The sequence below is a fragment of the Mercenaria mercenaria genome, chromosome 2 (genome assembly GCF_021730395.1).
Source record: "Mercenaria mercenaria strain notata chromosome 2, MADL_Memer_1, whole genome shotgun sequence".
In the NCBI taxonomy this organism is placed as follows: Eukaryota; Metazoa; Mollusca; class Bivalvia; order Venerida; family Veneridae; genus Mercenaria; species Mercenaria mercenaria.
In genome coordinates this window covers 46,978,109-46,999,386 of record NC_069362.1, presented here as the reverse complement: position 1 = coordinate 46,999,386, position 21,278 = coordinate 46,978,109, and the positions used below count along the sequence as shown (strand labels likewise).

Below are 21,278 nucleotides of genomic sequence, written 5' to 3'. Positions count from 1 at the left end.
AATTTTGTTTTAAACATGCGCTTTATATATAAATGACAAACAAAGTTTCATTATAAAACTCAACTGAGACTGAAAATGTTTTGTAAACACGGGGCCAGAGCATAATAACAAATACCTGAACGTCTAATTTTCATGGATATGACTAAATGATTTAAACAATATGGTTTCTTTGAAATTAGACTGACATATGTACGTACATTATGTTTAAATATAACCAGAAGTTGAAACAAAATATTTGGCCAAATGCACTTTTTACATTCATTTTAAAGGTAAATCCCTGTAACACTACATTTGTCACATGGATAAAAACTAATGCAAACAGAGTACATTTCTGACACTATAAAAAGTGTTATTCGTTTTACAGACAAGCTTCCAGAAGACTGAATGTAGATGCTTAAAAAGGACTAAATAAAAATGCGCGTGTCTGTTGCTGATCAGAAATATTATATACAAGTTGCATGTGAAGAATTCTAAGGTAACTTTTTAGTTTGTTAAATTTTTCAGTATGATGAAACAAGTAACACAGGCCTGCTCGAAAGATATGGGATACAGTCTACTTTTGATTTTACTACTTTTTTTAGGTATACAATATCCCAAATCACACTCGCTGGCCTTTGGTACTTATTTACTTTTCGCCTACGAACTAAATGCGTTTCAATTTGCTATGTTCTCTTAAATTTTATATCAAAATTATTTGCCATATGTACAAGGCTATGGCAACATTCTGAAAAAACACCTAGATTTAAGTAGAACCGAACTTCGGTTATCTTGATCTACTATCTTCAAATGTATTAAAATATATACAAGAAAGAATACATACCTATATTTTCATGAAATTTACCCCTGTGAACAATCTGGTTTGGTGACGGCTTGTACTGAACATGGTAAACGTTTGGTTTATACACCTCTCGCTTTGGGGGTGCCACTATCACCTGACGTTGTGGGGGTGGCGGAACCACCACACGTTTGACTGACGGACGTTCTGCGTAGAAAGTGCGAACTGGAGGCAGAAGATATTTCTTCGAAAAGGGCTGCTTGATGGCGAGGTAATGTGACTTTGTGTAGACTAACTGGCGGTTAGGAAAGTTTGGAACATATTCCTTACGGTTCAGATTCGGAGCTGATTTTGATCTCTGAAAAAGAAAAAAAAATGTAAACAATTAATCTCCCAAACTAACTTTTGTTCTACTCCGGCTCCCAACTTCCGGTTTTCCCTGATTTAATTTATTTGCAATTTTCTGACGTAAACAGTTTAGGATTGGTACGTCGCAGACGCGGGAAGAAGTGAAAGGGGGCGTCTGCGGAATAGGTTGATTTATATAAAACCATGACTGAGCTTGCAGTTGTAAATCTTACAGACCTCAACAATTTCTTTCGCATGTGATGCCTCACGCCATATAAAAGGAAAATCACTTCAAACACAGAGATATTTTGCAGATATTTTATTTTTTTCATAAATAATTTTGTGTTCATTGGGTTTAATGCCACACCGATAAAACTATATAGGTAATATGGCGACTTTTCAGCGTTTGATGGTGTAAGAAGAACCCAGTTGCCCCTCCAAGCATTATTTCAGACACGACCGGGCTCCTGGTATAACCACAGACCTTCCGTAAGCAAGCTGGATGGCTTCCTCACATAAAAGAGTTCTACACCCCAAGAGAGTTTTCGATCACACAGCGGCGAGTGTTTATAAAAATGAAAAATTACATTCCCATGATTCTAATTACATGTACGTCTAATTCAAGATCTTCTGTATTGCGAGCTGTATTGCAGACGATATTAGTTTGTCACCTATTTCAGCAATATCAGATACTACAATGCTTATCCATAGAAAGTTAATGTTTCTTGGTACTGCAGATGCAGTAGGTCCATTTCTTTTAGAAACTGTAATGTCTATTAACTACGAATTTCCATAGGTTCGTCGCTGTTTCGCTGCCTGTAGACTGGTATAGGCGACACTACGAGTTTACGATGAAAAAAAAACGTGAAAATACGATGCCACATCATATTCTCGTGTCTTTGTGTCAAGTTTTTGCGAAACAACAATGGCCAAAACGCAGCAACGTATTCGACAATTTCAAATTCATTTGAATAACTGAAAAAAAGGAACACGTGCACAACTTATGTCCTTCTTGTATCTGGAAATACCTGAAAATTATCATACAACAAATCACGGGATATGCTGTTTATGCAAAACAAAAAATAATCTTCATGGGTAAATATTGCAAAAACACAACATAAAGGCTTCCAAACTCAGTTGGAATGCTGTTATCATAATAGACAAAAATAATTGCAACACATCATAACCACATACTACGAACAGAGATATTTTTTATTCTTCTGAACAGAAAATTTGAAAACATAATGTTTTGACATTCTCAATCTATAAAATATGTTGATGTTTTGCTAGTCATTAAAATTGTGAATAAATTTAAAACACATGGATGACTTTGAAAAGAGCTTTTGATGTTTTACTGCGTATACAGTCTGCAATTTACTTTCTGTCCTATCATTTATTAAAATTAATGTGATTATGCAAAATATAGAATCGATGATCGATGAAACAAGACCGTGTCGGTAAATGATGATTCATTAATCGCAATAACATGATCTTACATGTGCATGTAAGGGAAAACATCGTCTCCGCCGGTTCCCTACTGGGAGATCACCTCCAAATTAAATGTAAGCCTACGCAAGTAGTCCATATATGAGCCGCGCCATGAGAAAACCAACATAGTGGCTTTGCGACCAGCATGAATCCAGACCAGCCTGCGCATCCGTGCAGTCTGGTCAGGATCCATGCTGTTCGCTTTCAAAGCCTATTGCAGTTAGAGAAACCGTTAGCGAACAGCATGGATCCTGACCGGGACTTCGCGGATGCGCAGCCTGGTCTGGATCCATGCTGATCGCAAAGCCACTATGTTGGTTTTCTCATGGCACGGCATATAATGAGTCTTAACCTGTCTTTCTTTCCTCGTGTCGTTACTCAATAACAGCTTTATATCGAACCCTGCATGTCCCTATCACATGTTAGATAACAATGGCGTTGAAAGAATCAGAAGTACCGAAAAGAGACACTAACAGCTGTGAAAAGGAGTACTAGTATATTTTGAGGATCGTAGCTATTGAAGCGTTCCTTTCTTATTATAAGAATCCCAAACACTCGCTTCTTTCTATATTTCTTTTGTAGGTGTCTGAAACTCTGATACTCTACAAAATGTCGACCTAACTCCATAAATTAAGCATATTGTAAATGAAATAAAAAGCAGTCTGATTTAGTGGTTTTGAACCTATACAGCGGAGTACTACAGGTAGCTTCTTTTGTGTGAAGCACCGGCAAACGAAAGTTTCGGTTTATTGTCTGTTTGTTTTTACTTTTTGCAAGATTGTCTATCGAGTATTCAACCATATTTATTGAAAATCATTTAATTTTTCTCGCATCATTTATTAACATGTTCTATAGAATTGATTTGATGAAACCCAGTCTCGTAAATTAGATACGAGAGATGCTTCGTCTGACTAGACATTCTCGGCCCAAGGTTGTAGACCAGCCTAAAACTCTAGAATCTGATTGGCTGTCTCTGAGCACAATTTGAAATCTACCAATGAACAAGTTGCATTACTGGACTTGACACCAAGCCTTAGAACATAGTTGCAGAGCGACTGTATTTTTGAAAAGTATTTTTATCACAACTGGTATTTTGTCCTTAAAACTTAACTGCAAAACAGGCGTCCAACGATTCCTTTTTTTAGGAAAAGTGGAACTAGGAATGAACGTGTTACCAGTGGTACAAGGATATGATAATCAGATCAACATGCCGCTGTTAAACGTTTAACTGAAATGTAGCTTCGCAGCAAATGATATGAAACTGTCTAGTAAAAGCATTTAGTTAGAATTGATTTGACTGAATGTTACCTTATAAGCAAGTGTGTTAGAACTTGACTGATTCGGGTAGACAAATCTCTGCCTGGATCTACCGCGCTCATATAGTGGCGTTCTTGGTGAAGTTCGAGTTGGTGATATGGACCTTGCCGTTCGGCTTGTTCGGACCATATATCTTGAATCGCGGGGAGTTTGCTGTGTCGTTACTATCAGAGGCGTAGAGTTTAGATTCGTCGTGGGTTGCGTCGTTCGCCATTCTGAAATGATAATCAAGGCTATAGCCTGGTCGATTGACGTAGCAAATTCGGATTGGAGGTGTAACATGCATATTAAAATCAAGCGTCACATCTATGCATATTTCATATTACGATGTTGCTCATTGCAGAGCATGGAGCGGCCTTCTGCGCATGTGTCCAGAAGTGATTATCAATTAGTGCGCACAGTAAAAATACGCAAATAACTGCATGTCCGTACGCATTTTGTGTATAATATGTATACTATAATTAATAACTAAAGGTTAGGGTTAGTATTACCATGGTTACAAAATATATACATTAAAGATACTTATCTCTTTTTTTTAATTCGCTTGAATCCGGTATATACCGGAGTCTGTAATTTACACAGGCGCTCCAGGTCTGGAGTGAGTCACAGTCTACAGATTATGGTACCCCTTGGTTTTTGGCTCCACTGATCGAATTTCTGAGCCATGCATCAGTGTGTGATTTGAAACAGCCAGCGGTGTTCAGGCAAATATTAGTTACCATGCCCCTTGTGATCAAGCTATCTTATAATAGCACTTTAGAAAAATATATTTAAAAAAGGTAAAAATGCTGTAACTGGACAGCACTTTCAAAAGGTCCTTACTTTTTTCCATCAAATTTATAAATATTTTAAACGGTCTACCATTAGAGCTACCCCCGTGTGCAATAAACTTGAAACAACGAAATCGACTATCGTTTTTGCGTTGTTTCGAGCTAATAATCCAGGGCTATGACCCTAAATGGACACCGTATTTGTATCATTTTTACCTGAATACTTCTGTGGTTTCTCGTTAGATGATATGACCACCATGTCGTCAGTTGATGGGGTATATTCGCTATAATGTTCTTCAAATACTTTTCTGATTTCTTGAAGTTTTTCTTTTCTTCTATTCCTGTTAAATTGTTTCGTCTTTCTGCAAAACAATAAATAAATCAATAAAAATCATTGTATATATGAAATATACAACACTTCTATTAATAAAATTCATCATTCTATTGGTATTTTTTATCAAATTCCAATATTTATGCGGTTTTTTTTTTGTGTGCATGTAATAATATTGCACAGTCATTCTAACCCGAAGTCTCATTTAATATATCAACGGAGAATTATAATTATGCGTTTTCGATATAATCAGTCAGCTCGGAAAACAAAAATTATGTTGTATCATTCCCAAACTTCTTATTTGAAAATGTAAACAATTACATCATAGTATAGTGCGTATTTTCTGACCTGGCGAAGATATTTTTAGTACAGGCTTTACCATTAAAATCAATAGGTAACTTGGTGCTTATCGGATTTATCCGACGTAATAAAACGAAATCTAATGATATAACCGATTACCCTAAACTCAATGATAGAATGGCCCATTTATGACCTTTCTATAAATATCTCCGCCAGGTCAGAAAATATGCACTTTTTTTTATATCTATGTTTACATAAAGTAAACAGGTTTGTGTGTGGATGTCGATCGGAAACAGATTTCCAGTAAAGGTTACTATGACCTTGACCTATCACCTACTGACCCCTGAAACAATACGGTTTAAAACCTACCACATGTATGATGTAATCATGTTATGAAGTTTGAAGACTGCAGGTCAAAGTTCTTTTTAGTTATTGATTTTTCAGCCCAAGGTCACATGGACCCCGTTGGCCTACTGACCTACAAAACAACAGGAGTCATCTAATAACAACACACAATTATCCTATGAAATTTATCGATTATAGGCCAAAGAGTTTTTCGGTTACCGATCGGAAATCAATGTTCGGCTAAAGGTCACCGCAACCCTGATCTTTGAGAACAGTATGGGTCAGTTGTCGGTCACGTCCAACCTGTCTACTAAGTTTTGATATTTCCTTCAATTATCAGTCGGAAAACGAGACAAACAGACAGACGGACGGTCCGCTTACTATATGACATCCCTTCCCTGTCTAAGTGTCCAAGTGTTGATGTTCGTGCACAATAGTGGTCGGAAAACAAGACACACGGACAGGCGCACGATCCGATTACTAAATGCTACCCGTTTCGTTGTTGTGGTGTGGGGGTGCACATTAAAACAGTACGACAAGTAGCACTTGTCACAATGATATTTCAGCTACTGTAGGGGTATACTGTTTGACTTCCAGCGAAAAATGTTTCGTTAAAAGTACACTTTCCCGATAAACCATGAACAACTTTAATATAAAATAGAACTGTATATATTATATATATTATATGTATAACCAATATAGGTTTTACAACCAGCTCTGAATAAACATCAAACTGTAAACAGTGTTTATTTATGATTAAAATCTTATTTCGGACAAAACGGTTAGGCATTGATCATACAGTGATATACATTGTCAATATCAATAATGACCTACTGGCCGCTAACTGACACTCTTTTTTTGATGGAAGTAAAATCTTCACTTTCAGTTAAATATTTCATTTAGTTAGTTTATGTATTTTAATTTTAGTTCGACTGTGATGAAAGCTTATTTGAATAAACTCCGAGTCCACCTCCTGGGAAAAAAATTCTTGTGTCATATAAGAAAGCATGGCCGTGACCTCAGTGGAACTTTAACCCATGACCACAGGGTTGAGCCGCCGACACTTTAACCACTAGAACACCGTTCCCTTTTTAATATTTCATTTCGCGATAGGGCAGTTACATTTTCAACAATTTAAATCATTATTGTTTGATCCGCCTTAAAGTTTTCTGTTTCAAGATTTCCGTTGGATTATTTTAATCTTTACCCTGCTACATTTCTAAAATGGACTGGTCCATCATTCAATTTGGGCAATACCACTTTTCATTCCAAGGGGTATTCACGGAAAATTGCATGATCAGCCTGTACGGATGTTGGTCTGCACTGATCACAAAGGCTATATCCCTTGCCGCCAGCAGGGTAAAGAAGGTTAATAGTAAATATTACCATTAATAATATACGTCATTCTAAAGAGATACAATAAAGACTTTTTAAAATATTAATAAAATCTTTCTTAATTTTAAATTGATCGGAAAAAAAAGTTTCGATAAGGTATATTCATACTGCTTATATGTAACTCCAAAACACCGTTTATCCAATATCCATTTGATTGTTTATCATATTCATATATCTGTTTGTTTGTTTTTTCAGGTGTATTGTATATAAATCGAAATACAGCACTTTTATCTATCAATGTCCATCAATTCGTCTTCAACGCTTAAGATTCTATGGTCAGTCTGTTTTAAAACCTTGTATTTAAACTTCCATTAAAGATTTTGCTGCATTCAAGTGTTAAAATTGCTAAAAACACTTTGATTAGAGAAATCTATTGTCAGCATTTTTTTAGCCGAAATGCCAAATAAAAACACTTATACAATATAGCGCGTAATCCTACTTATGTCTACCACCGACACCTACATTATTTAAAGTGACAGACAAATACTTAATAATGTTGTGCAACTTCTTTTTTGTTACTTTAACCCTCCCTTTCAAAGATTTTCTGCGCTCTGTTGATTGTGGGGTAATTTTGCTTTACATCGCAGGTCGCTAACTTAACAGTCTAATGCTCTGTCTAAACAACCGCCTACCATTTTCAGTTCAACATAGTAGCCAATGCTTAAATGAATATAATACTAAACAAAAATATTTTTCTTCTAGACCGCAATTTTGGCCAGAAATAAAAATTCTGAATGAATTTCTTCACTGTTTAGTAAGCTTTTATTGAAAGTGGACAGTTAGGACATTAAAAGATTTTTACCACGGTGAAAATGTGCAAAATCGCAAATTTTGATTTCAATCCACATTTGTCGTAAAACAAATTAATAAACAAGAGAATAAAGGAGATGAAGTTGAAGATAGCTTAGAGAAAATATTACATAGCTCCTTGTGTAAATCGCCGGTCTATGGTTTGTGCTATTGATAAGTAATTTTTTGTTTGTTTGTTTTTGTTTTGTTTTTTGGGGTTTTTTTTTTTGGCTAACAGTACAAATCTGAGGAAAAATAAGTAAAAATTCCTTTCTAATGTCATGCACTTATTGAATAGTTTGTCGGCCAATAGTCTAATTACTACATTACTAGTTCTATAAATCGCCGTTCCATATTTCGTGCTATACAACCAGTCTAAAGTTCAACATAACATTTAGTTGATCTAATGTAGACTAGCTGCTAGACTATATGTTTTTTTAATTTCATTTTTGAAATTGTGAGTATGGCCAGTCTATATCCTATGTCGTGAACGCCAAGAAGAAGAAAATATCCTGTGTTTATAATCATATTTCAATCAGTTCTCTGAGAAAATATCTATTAAAAATAGACTGGCATTTGGCACTATTCCATGAAATAAAAGAATAATTACAAAAGTTTAAATTTTGTTATCAGTCTAGTGGCTAGTCTAGTCTAAAAGAAAAAATTGAAAGATATCTATCTTAAATTTATTCAGTCTGATGTCACGTAGTTAAACACTTATTGACCATCGATCCTTTCGAACATTGGGCAATAGTTTTGAGTATTGACATACCAGCCATTCAGACCGAGGGCTAATAGTTTTGACTATTGATCGATAAGCCATTCTATAAGGGTACACTATTTGTAGCAAATGTAAGTATTTTAGAAGGTTAAAACGTTTATTTTATCAAGCTTACGTTACAGAATATCAATTAAGAAAGATCATAGCAGATACGAGAAAATTTACTGATAAATTTTTAATTTTATATATATTAATATAACCTATTGAACGTGTTCTTATCGCGTCCATCTAGTACCAGCTACGAATTCGTTTCACTTATTTTTTCACGTAATTATACGCCCTAAATAATTTGTATTTGCTTAGATAAAAAAATAAATAAATAATGTTTTAAATAACATAAAAACACTGACAATGTAAATCTTAAGTAACTGTATAAAACGCAACTTAAAACCGGTGAGCTGTTCTAGTATACGTAGGTGATAAATTAATAAGATGATTTGTCAGAACCGAAATGATGTGTATGAAGCCATTTGCCCTCTACCTTTGATTCTCACGAAGAGTGGAAGTTGTCAGTAACTGACGGGGAAAAACAGCATTATAGAACTGGTAAGTATTCAAACAAACATTAGGTCTCATACATATCAAAAATACTGTTGAAAACAGTCGCCTTAGCCACTCCAATAAATCCGGTCGGTCGTTCGGCCGGTCTGTCGGTCCATCCGTCCTTCCGTCTGTCTATAGACATACATCTAGACATATACGACGAAGTGGCAGATAACTCAATATTCAAAATCATTTCACTCAATGGACTTAACGACGCAGTGTTACTTTACTATACATGAATTCAAATCACTTCATTCATTGGAGACTTGACATACATAATGACAGGACAATCACTGCATGCAAGTATACAACAGAAACATTCAAAATCACTTCACTAAATGGAAACATGAGACATTGGCAGAGCAATCTGGCACTACGTATATAAAATCACTTGATTACTAAGACAATGTATGAAAAAAAAAATAGAGCACTCACCTGACACAGTAGCAGAGCAAAGAAAGGGAGATAACTAAGATTATAAATCCAAATACGATCGATAATGCAGCTATAGAACTATCCGAGATTGGTTTGTCGTCTGCCAGCACTGGACCTTTAATTTACAAAAATAATACATTAACAAGGAGCTAAAGTAAGTTTTCTGAGTTTTAAACAACTTGGAGATACAAACGTTGCACCTTCAAAGCAAATTCATTCTGAAATTTGAAATTGTCATCAAATGTAAATCTTTAACATACCAAATGTAGTGAATATGTTCTTATATTCCTACTACTCCTTAGCCAAATTAGGTTTTTATTTGTTTAAAAGATATGTCTGTGTTGGGCAACTTAGGTAGAAAAAAATCAATTTAAATAAATAAAATACTTTCATTCAGAATCAGGCTTTGTAATGTATTATTATATGTGCTCAGTAAGTATGAAACGTGTGAAGGGTCAGCCGTGAAGTTTTCAAACAAATCTATTACCTGACCAAAATCTGACCACCTTTAAATGTTAAGTGTGGACAACGTCCTGTTAGTTTGCGTTTCTTCTGCTTGGTGCCTTTTGTGTGCGTTTAAATAATCTCCATACATATACAAGCTTATTATTTCCTTATACCCCCCAATCACTGACATAGCTATGGTAACCGTTTGCACCTATGTATGATTTTCAGTTTCCGTTTGGTGCCAAATTAAGATAGTGGACCCGTAACGAACGGCAATTTCCGTGTGGTTATATATTCTCGTTACTTTTCGGCATTCTACGGACGTAAATATGGCTCAAAACGTACACGGCTTTCCGTAAACCGGAGAATCCCGAACTCGCATACGGAGAATATTTCAATTGCCGCCTGTCGTTACAGGTCCACTACCTTAAGTCTGAAAACTGGCCTATTGTAACTTATAACGCCTGTCTGTTATTCGTATAAAATGTTTTGCATTGGATTTAATACCTTTTCTGCAAATATACTGCGGTGTAACTAATTTAGTCTGTGCCTTGAAGGTAGGGTATATCTACTTTTACTATTATAATAGCTAATGACACAGTGAATTGCAAATATTTAGAAAAACCGCTTATTGTTGAAATAAACATGACTTAAGGTTTCATTCATAAGTATACATTCCCGCAGTGTTATTAGATTTACTCATCGTATAATATACATTTGTATTAAATACTTCAGTGGCAACCCATTCCCTATGGTTGTTGATTTCTATTTTTATATGGAACGCAATTATTAACAAATTACACGTGAAAAACATGCATTCCATTACGGCAGACGCCACAAACTGAGCCTTGTAAACGATCAGGCAATCTGACTAAAATACTTGATTTCTAAACGAAGATCTGAGAATGACCCATTCACATTCGTCTTCTGTATATTTTGGATTTCCAATATTGATATTTTTTTTCGCAAATCTATTTTTATTTGAACCAATCAGAAGACTTGTTTCAACACGCGTTTGGCTGAACCATCATAATAGCGCCGAATGTCAAAGAGTAAGAAAAATGCACAGTCAAGCAGGGGTTCGAACCCAGGACCCCTCGCTTACAGGGCAAGTGCCCTACCGACTGAGCTAACTTGCTATTTGACACTTTACGTGACCAAGTCCGTACAATGACATATGATTTCTCTCAAAACACGAAGGCGTAGTCGTGATGTGGTCGTCATAAGAATTGTGAAAAACCCAGGCTAAATATAAATCTTTAAAACTTACAAAATGTTGTAAGTAAGCCTTCTGATTGGCTAGCGGAAGGGTCGTCAGAACGAGGCTATCAACAGCACGTCTTCTGATCCTAAGCGTAGCGTCCGACTGACGATCAGGTTACCGGGTGGTTAAGAATGCTGGCTTCAGATCTCTTGCCACTTAGTGCTGTAGGTTGGTGTCCGCATGGGATCAAAAGGGTTCGAAACGTGTGGGTCATTTTTGTATGGTTTTATAATCATGCAAAAAGAAAACAACGAACAAACATGTGTCGGATGCTTTTGCACGGGGTATCTTATTACGGAAGCTTCAAGGCTCTAAAACGGCTTCCACTCGTGTCTAAAGTAATACTTAAAGAGCACTTGCGTTTTCCTCAATGTTTAAGCATACGAGCTTTAATGGTGAAGATTGAGGTTGAGGCCAATCTAAATACTTATACACTATAATTATATAAAATATGCAATATGTCATGCTGCATATGCAGCCACTACATTATAACATAGCTGAATAGTTAATGCCATTATTAAAATATACCACTTGAAAGAAATATATACCATCTGCCTTTTTCTAATTATGTGCATTTTAGCTATAGTTAATATATTGCATGTCGTCTTAACAACTTTTCATGTGGATTATCGTATAGAACATTACTTTTGAAATGATACACCCTAGTAGAGTACTGAGGTAATGATTCAATGATTACAATAATACGTAGGTGTTGATATCGCCTACCATTTTGCATACCCACTGTTAAAAATTATAGGTTTCATATTCATTCAGATGATCACACAGTGTCACTTATTTGAATTAACCAACCTTGTTAAACGTACACTACTCGTCTTATATAATCTTTAAGTATTTTATAAAACATATGTACAATGTACATATTATACAATGAAATCGTTGTTTTATCTAATCATTAACAAACAGTGTGAAAACAATTCATTTTATGTGCATGTATTCGAATCCTCACCACCGAATAAAAGAGATTCGATCAAACCAGCCGTTGCAGCCGAAGTCACGATTGCATTACGTTTAACCTTTCTAAAATGGAATGGTCCATCATTCAATTTGAGCAGTGCCACTTGTTTACAAAGGGGTGTTCACCGAAAATTTACAGACTGAATAGCTAACAGTGCAGGCTGAGCTTGGACTGCACTGATTGCAAATGCAGCCAGCAGGCTAAAGGTTAATATATATCGCGAATGGCCGCCGTGCGCATTTATTACCATCAAACAAGCCACCATAAACAACGGTATCAGCAAGAAAATTGTTTTTTCCTATCATTTCTCCTCATGATGCTGTAAACCGCTGAAGAGAACTCAATGTTCTAAACTGCTTGGGGTGCGAGAAACGTACTCATGACCCACAGTGTGCAATGTATCAAATGGACCGCTTAAAGTACTGGACCCGTAAAGACAGTCGGCAATTTCCATGTGATTACGTATTGTTACGTATTGTTATAAGTGTTTATAACAGCACATCTAGGACGTAAAACGGCAAGCAAGTACGACGCTAGTCGCACCCGGTTATCGTACACAACCTTGAACGTGACGTCATGGCCGGAAAGAACGTCATTTAAACGCACGTTGGCTCCAAGAAACATTGTTGCCAATGTTGATGGTGGCATACGTGATATTAATGTGAAGCTATGCTATTCTTAATGAAGTGTTGTTGTTCAAGCTACTGTTTTTCAGTGATCATGGAATTGAATAACACGAAATTGTTACACACTGTTGCTATGATATGATATAAACAATGACATAACTGTTTATTATGTAAAACTTTATGGATTTGTTTTATAAAATATTTAACAAGCCTCGATGACCGATTGCAAAAGTTGTTTAGTGCCGTGGGGAGCGTTTTAAGCAACATAACAAAATCATATTCAACATTCGTAGCGGCCAATAGTACGAAACCCGTCAGTTCGAAAGTGTGCTTGACTGTCTAAACGTAGAATTAGCTGTATTTTAGCGTCATAGGATCAAAGTTAGAGCTATGATTAAAGGGTCAGAGATTTAAACGGAACTGCATACTACCAGACCTTCGGACTTCTGAACCTTTTCATTACTGGGATGTGGACACATAATGGACTTCGCTCAGATATACCGTGCAAATGTATGTAGTGGTATTAATGGAAACTAATACGCAAGATTCATGTAGGCTTGTAGTCACTGAGTATTGTAGTGACAAGGCTCTGTTACTGTATTATCAATAGACAAGTGGAAATCCACATTTTTAAAAAAAAAATTGTTTAGTTTTCGGGTCAAATAAGTGTACTTTTTTATATCATCGAACCGGCCGAATGCTTCCCAATTTTTAACTATGTTATAATCTATCTTGTTTCTTAACGTTATTATATACTCGTATGTATCACCGCGGGCTCTCGTTTTACATCAATAATCTTGTAAACGTTCAGCCCATAAAATATTTTTGTACTTTTTTGTCAATTTAATTTGCATCATTTGAATGGAATGCTTCAAAGCTTCAGGTAATTGTCGTTGTTATGGCGATGTAACGCCTATACTAGCTACCTATTTAATAAACTTTTATATCATACGTATGGAAAGGGCGATAGAATTACCAAGTTAAAGTTACATCTTGGTCGTAAGGGAGACATATATCAATAATAAATGTGGTCAATCTATGACAGAAATCTAATAAAAACTGGTTTCCTTTACAAATACGACAAACAATATTTAGATGAGACAATAAAGGCAGTTTTTACACAGTCTGATGCTCAAATAGAATAATCAGAAGGATATGCCGATAATAAATTGAATATCAATGATTATCTAATAAATTACTTTGTCCACAAACAATTGGTTTTATCATCTACACATAACTGGCAATATCATCCACATAGATTTGTCACATAATTAGCCGTATCATTCACGAACAGTTGTTACAATGACTGGTTATATCATCCACACGTGTTTGGTCACATGTTTGGCCACATCATCAACTCATCATCAACTCAAAACCTTTCCGCAACTGTAACGTAATTAAAAGTATTTGCGTCTGATGGCCCTTTCACGCTTCCGTAGAATCAACATTTATCACACGAAATTCATTTTGAAAATATTTCTGAAATGTCTAGGTCTGCAGCTCTCAAATACGGAACTATCTTACATCCGAGGCATATACTGACACTTTCAGACAAGATCAAAAAGGACCTTTTGAGCGATATGATGAAGTTCCAAAAATCTCTATGTACCCTTGCTCCGTTACGGACCCTTGTGGGATTTGTGTTTATCCCGGGCTCAAATATGTTTTCGTAGATGAAAAGCTGACATGTCGTGCTAAAGCCCAGGTTATTTCAAGTCGTTAGAAACTGCTGAAAATTGACTCCCCATTAGCAAAAAAAAAACCCCCCCCCCCCCCAAAAAAAAAAAACAAGAACTCCACGCGCATACATTTTGACGGGATGACCCCTGCGTATGACCCCTGACTATCGACCAATCCAAAGGCGACTTTCGTTTTCAAGTTAATTAAGCATTTATACTTTCATTTTCTTTACTTCCGGAAATAGCTGAAGGTCGAGTGACGTCATTTTTCTGTGTTGTCAAAAACGTATATGCCTGGCGGGATTGCTCAAAATGTGCCTACTGTCCTAAGGATATCTGGTCATATCATCCACATAATTCTAAACACATCAACCACACATAATGCAGACACCTACATGATACGTGTTATTTATTCTCCCCCTTTGTTAAACACATTTCACCTGTAACAGCATTACATAGTTACTTTTTGAAGTTGCAGTATACAGTCATTCATTCTGCAACTAGATCTACTACTTTGTGAAACTGATGATAATATTTTCAATTAATGCATACACTGTAAAAACATACCGTAATGATTTACGGTAAAAATCCTGGCAGCTGGTTTCCAGGACTTTTACCGTAAAGTTTACAGGACAGACAGTTTCCTTTTTTACAGGCCTAACCATGATTTTACGGTAAAGGTCCTGGAAATCAGCTGCCAGGAATTTTACCGTAAAAACAGAATTACAGTATTTGTACCGTAAATGTTTAAACCTACACACTTTCAGTTTAATGAAACCAGTCGCGTATTTGAACACCTATATCAACTGCGTCGTGCGAAAATGAAAATTTTTGGACAGCTGCTATAAAAAAAGCATCTCTAAACAAAGAAAATTTGATACACGCGGCCATTTTCTTCCAGCAATCACCGCGGTTTCACGGTCTAAATTCCGTAATCGCATGTACGGGCAAAATACCGTAAATATTCAACGGTACATACCGCAAAAATTACGGTATATTTTTACACTTTTTATACTTATTGCACACTTTGCTGATAGTTCTTGTTTCAAAATTTGATAACAGTTCTCGTTTGACTTTTTGCTGATCTTTTTTGTTTAACACTTTGCTGATAGTTCTAGTTTCACACTTTGCTGATAGTTCTAGTTCACACTTTGCTAATATTTCTAGTTTCACACTTTGCTGATAGTTCTAGTTCACACTTTGCTGATAGTTCTAGTTTCACACTTTCCTGATAGTTCTAGTTTCAAACTATGCCAATAGTTCTTGTTCTTGATAGTTCTTGTGGTATATTTTGCTGAAAGTGCTTGTTTGAAATCGTGACGCTTCGCACTTTGTAGGTACTTCTTGTTTCCCACTTTGCAGATAGTTGGTCACACGAGAATTTAGTGTAAATTTTAAATTTCCAACTTTACAATTACATCTGTACCTTGTATACTCAACTCCTTTCACTGTTTTGTCACCAAATTCAAATGAAACTTGGTAGATATCATTGACATGAAGTCGCATATTACAGGGACTTTCGGGGTTGATTATTATTTCTTGAACAAATCCATTTTACGAGTTTATAATACTACGACTAAATCTATATCTCTTCATACAATTGCCATCCAATTCAAATGAAACTTGGTACACGTCTTCAATATCAAGTTGATATACGCATTCTATTATTATAATAAGTGTTTAATGTTCGATCATATTTTTAGGAGTTAGCCGCTCTCTGGAATTTATAACATTATATCAAGCACTTTCAATGCGCACGCGCGATAGGTAATACAGTAGTAAATAAATTTTCTATATGTTCTACACAAAATAAACAATATTCTGAGAGCTGTCACACACAGCCAGGCCCATTTCGATAAAAAAACAAACAAACAAGAGCTGTCGGAGGACAGCAACTCTCGACTATTCAACAGCCTTGTCAACTGAATGAATATAAAAGTCGAATAAGGAGCATAAATTTGTAAAAATGCGAAACAGGGTTATGGAACCTGCATAGTGCTTATCAGCTCATGACAGTGGACACGTGTGTGAAGTTTCAATCCATTCCCATAAGTGGGTACTGAGATACCAGCTTACATGTAAGAACTTAACCAAAAACTGCTAAGTTGAAAAAGGGGCATAATTTTGCAAAAATGCAAAGTAGAGTTACTGAACCTTTGCACTGCATGTCACATCATGACAGTGAACAAGTGTGTGAAGTTTCAATCCTTTCCCATTAGTGCATACTGAGATACCAGCTTACATATAAAAACTTAACCAAAAACTGCAAAGTCGAAAAAGAGGCATAATTTTGGAAAAATTCCAAGCAGAATTATGGGACGGACCTGCATAGTGCATGTCAGATCATGACAGTGAACACGTGTGTGAAGTTTCAATCCATTCCCATTAGTGGATACTAAGATACCAGCTTACATACAAAAACTTAACCAAAAACTGCTAAGTCGAAAAGGGGGCATAACTTTGAAAAAATGCAAAGTAGAGTTATGGGACCTGCACAGTGCATGTCAGATGATGACAGTGAACAAGTGTGTGAAGTTTCAATCCATTCCCATTAATGGGTACTGAGATACCAGCTTACATACAAAACCTTAATCAAAAGTTTCTAAGTCGAAAAAGGGGCTTAATTTTGTAAAAAAGCAAAATAGAGTTATGGAACCTGTGCAATGCAAGTCAGTTTATCACAGTGAATAAGTGTGTGAAGTTTCAATCTATTCCCACAAGTGGTTACTGAGATACTAGCTTACATACAAAAACTTAACCAAATCGGGACGCCGACGCCGACGCAGACGCAGACGCGGACGCAGACGCACGGGTGTGTCCAACAGCTCACTATTCTTTGAATAGTCGAGCTAATTACTAACTTTATGCTCATAAATGACCTATTTAGTACTATTATATCTATAAGAAATATTGACTTTCTATAATAGTGTCAATTTCATTTATATTGTACCAGTAAATTAACTGCATGAAAATACCATGTTTCACTCTGATTAAATCACTTTCAAGGTTTTATGGCATTTTTCAATCACGCATGTCACTGCGGCAATTTTCCTCCAAAATAGTTGTCGCAGCTTATCTTTTAACTATTTCTCCAAGTTTTAGCTTATTTTGCCTCATTCTATTATTTTGTATTCATTTGCAAGCAAATAACACATTAACACTGTTAAATATAAAAACTCTTAGCTCTGATACTAGTAACTATATATGAATGAATAATATTTATGTTCTCAATACGGATGATTTTGAAACAAGAGCTGTAACTATTAGTGACAAATGCCCCCGAAGTGTGCCCAAGAATGCTGCAGTTGTCTGCGCAAAATATGCCAGAATAGTTTAGGTGTGAACTTGACCTTGACCTGAGACACCCGGTCACCGGGTCAGAAGCGCGACACACATCAATATGGTTAACATTTGTGTCAAATTATTTTCAAATCCCTTGATAAATGGCAGAGATATGAAACAGACAAGAAACAAACCATGCTAAACTTTGACTTCTAAGCGTGACCTTGGCCTTGGAGCTAGGGGTCTGGGTCTTGCGCATGACACGCCACCTCATTATAGGGAATATTTATGAAAAGTAATTTTAAAATCTCTTCATCGATGGCAGATGTATGGATCGAACACGAAACAGACTTTAACATTTGACCTCTATGTGTGATCTTGACCTTGGCGCTAGGGGTATGGGTCTTTCGCATGATACGTTGTCACAATATGGTGAACATTTATGCCAAGTTATTTCAAAATCCCGTTTATGGATGGCAGAGTTTACAAGTTTACAATTACACGGACGCATGGACACACTTACACACTGACACACACATGGACGGACAGTGCGATTTTAATATGCCCATCTTCGGGTGGGGGGGGGGGGGGGGGGCATAAAAAATAAACCCAAAACAGTGAATATGCCAGTCATGGCTACACGCCATTGAAGGTTTCAGTCTTTCTTGCTATACTAGATCAGCCGCGATACTTATTTAGCTTTCTTTATGACTATTTTTGCTGCAGTTCATGAGTATACACCCGTCTACATTTTTGCAGAATCATGATTTAACATTATTCCCCCCCCCCCCCCCCCCCCCCCCCCAGTTATTTGCAGTATCTTTTTTATCTGCAAGCTTTTGATATTTTGCGGTTCACTCAGATGTATTTATCTATAACATTTCAAATCACGGTTACACCCTGTTGAGGTTTTTACCCTCCTGTAATAAACTTTCTTTAACATGGTTCAGTTGTGAATACGTAAATAAGTTTCATTACCTAAAAAGGCTTGAATAAAACATATTCCTACCCAGGTTAACACGTCGTTAGGTTTATTTTCTAAAGTACTTCGTCTGGCTTAATGTTTTTAGCTATATATTAGAAGTAGTCTAAACGGATTTTAATTTTGACTATGACTTAAATAGGTATCAAGTTTCAGTGTGGTACCAACCCACATCGGCGCTTAAAATGAAACGTTTGATGCTTTCTGTTTTGTTTTTTTCTGCTCTCATTTTTTTATATAAAAATATATGCACCTTTAATCGCATATCTTTGTCGCATTGTTCACAAAGAATAAGAAATTAAGCACAATAACCCGTTTGTTTCTATACACAAATTATATTAAAATACCCCAATGGAACTCAATTATTATAAATATTATCGGAAGATGTTCCCAGTGTGATACTTCTGTTTTTATTCCAATTTTTTTCCCAAAAAAACGCCATTAACATTGATGTATAATACCTGGTTGGTAAAATGTTTAATCCTTCAACATCCAAATAGCAATATCCTGTTTAAGAGATGTTCGGAATCCTTACAGTAAAGTCTTGTAACCTTAACATGCGCACACGAAATAAGCAGAAAGCGGCACTTTTAACTGCAGACAACACCAAATTTAATTATATTTTACTGCCTTAGGTCCGAGGATACCGAAATGATTGCAATTAGTACGACAATCACTTAATATAACAGGTGTGCTCCATATGTTGATTAACTATATATATGAGACGAAAGTTGACAAGTACCTGTTAAAATAGATATTCCATTGTACGGCTAATTCCCTACTTTCATAAGCAGCCGATAAATAAGTGTGGCAATGTTGCTGAGGCTCGGCTGATAATGGCCTTGTTACGCTTCAGATGAGCGGCTTGATCACTAAATTAGATCTAATGGCTACATGACACAGGAGTTTGAAACGCGACGTAATATTACGGCGGGTGTATTTCGATTTATTGATAAAAGGAAATCTATGAATAGGTTAAGAACATATTGAATAATACACTTAAGATCAATTTCACCGTGAACAGGACAGTATATAGTGAGAAAGGCTTTAAGTATTTTGGCCATAGCTTTGATTTTGCTGTGCTAAAGCGCGAATTAAACGAATAAAAAAAAAAAAGCGAAATCGTGACGATATAAATAAATTTCAAATGAGTTTAAAGAATCCATTAACTATATGATTTGCTTTATATGTAGGCAGGATCGAAATGGGGAAACTTGGACCACCGTGACGGTATTTCACCATTATAGCACAAAAGAAGGAGACATTATGAATGTACTTACTTTTATAGAAAAAAACAATTATGATGATAGTTAATCTTGCTATGTAAATAGTATGACAATGGCCAATTTATTGGCTTTCTTGTGAATAATGACATAATAAACTTTTTTATTATAAAGGTAATTAATGAATTTTTTATGTATCTAAAGAACTGCATTTACCTTTTAAACTTAATTTTAAGGTGAAGGTCATTAAACAGTAACGGGTGTATACATAATTATGCAGTTTCAATTCATGTAAAATGCAATAATTGTACAGTACACGCGACCAAGCAGCTTAAATTGTAAATGTGGACATCTATTATTATAATATTAACGGGTACCTGTGAGAATGAGTAGGCAAGTTTAAAAAGCGTCCTCTGCGTCCTTAAACCATAAATAATTAAACAATTATCATTATGGTGATCAACATGGTAAATTATGCAAGCAAGGTATTCAAAACACTTCGTTTTAGATTAGAAGGCAACCCATCCGCAACAAATGTAGATATTTTCATATTCAAAACCACTCACCTATACAACCAATTAAGAACACTAGACGAAATTGTGTAAGGCATTCATCCATATCCTTGATATATATGTTTCTCAATTTATATCCGATCTTATTCGTCCTTGAAACCACATGCTGTCAGGATTTAAACCGTCTTACACGTTTTTGATACGAACATTTCGAAGTTTTTCACACAGTCGCATAAAATATTCATAGGCTTATAACAGTTATAACAAGTTAATCGAAATAAAGTAAACGGACTTTTGCACTAATTTAACCGTATAAGCAAATTTTTAAAAACCGATATTTTATAATCCACACAATCAACCCGGAAAGAAACGATATATTTTGTACTACTTTAAATAAAACTAAGCTGCAAAATTCTGCTTATTATGGGGATTGTTTCGGCTGGCTTTACGGATGAAAGCACATAGTAATAGCCCCGAGACTGCATAATCAGTTCTTTAGACCCGATTATCGCTGTTTGATATCAAATTTGCGGCTCGTACTTTTGTTCATAAAAATGTCCGCATTGTTTAAGTGTTTCTCCATGTTTAATGTATGAATGAGTTGCACGGGTTCATTGATAGGGCATCAGTATCCCACTGTTTACGTACAATTCGTGCTCGTACCAGACTG

The 21,278-nt window shown here is 35.8% G+C and overlaps 1 protein-coding gene across 3 annotated transcripts in view; it reads right to left on the bottom strand.

Annotated features, from left to right (window-relative positions):
- LOC123563890 (uncharacterized) overlaps positions 1 to 20,954 on the bottom strand; it is a 30,030-nt gene extending 9,076 nt beyond the window's left edge. The window contains exons 1-5 of one of the 3 annotated variants that reach the window (XM_053536510.1): positions 20,663 to 20,954; positions 9,618 to 9,732; positions 4,915 to 5,060; positions 3,920 to 4,143; positions 821 to 1,133 (exon numbers count right to left, since the gene is read on the bottom strand). In XM_053536510.1, the coding sequence (XP_053392485.1) occupies positions 821 to 1,133; positions 3,920 to 4,143; positions 4,915 to 5,060; positions 9,618 to 9,732; positions 20,663 to 20,714 (850 nt within the window). In that variant the 5' untranslated portion in view covers positions 20,715 to 20,954. Of the gene's footprint in view, positions 1 to 820; positions 1,134 to 3,919; positions 4,144 to 4,914; positions 5,061 to 9,617; positions 9,733 to 19,334; positions 19,354 to 19,615; positions 19,770 to 20,662 lie in introns of those variants that run through there. The other 2 variants (XM_053536511.1, XM_053536512.1) reach the window with 2 other exon arrangements.
- Between the last annotated feature and the right edge of the window lie 324 nt (positions 20,955 to 21,278).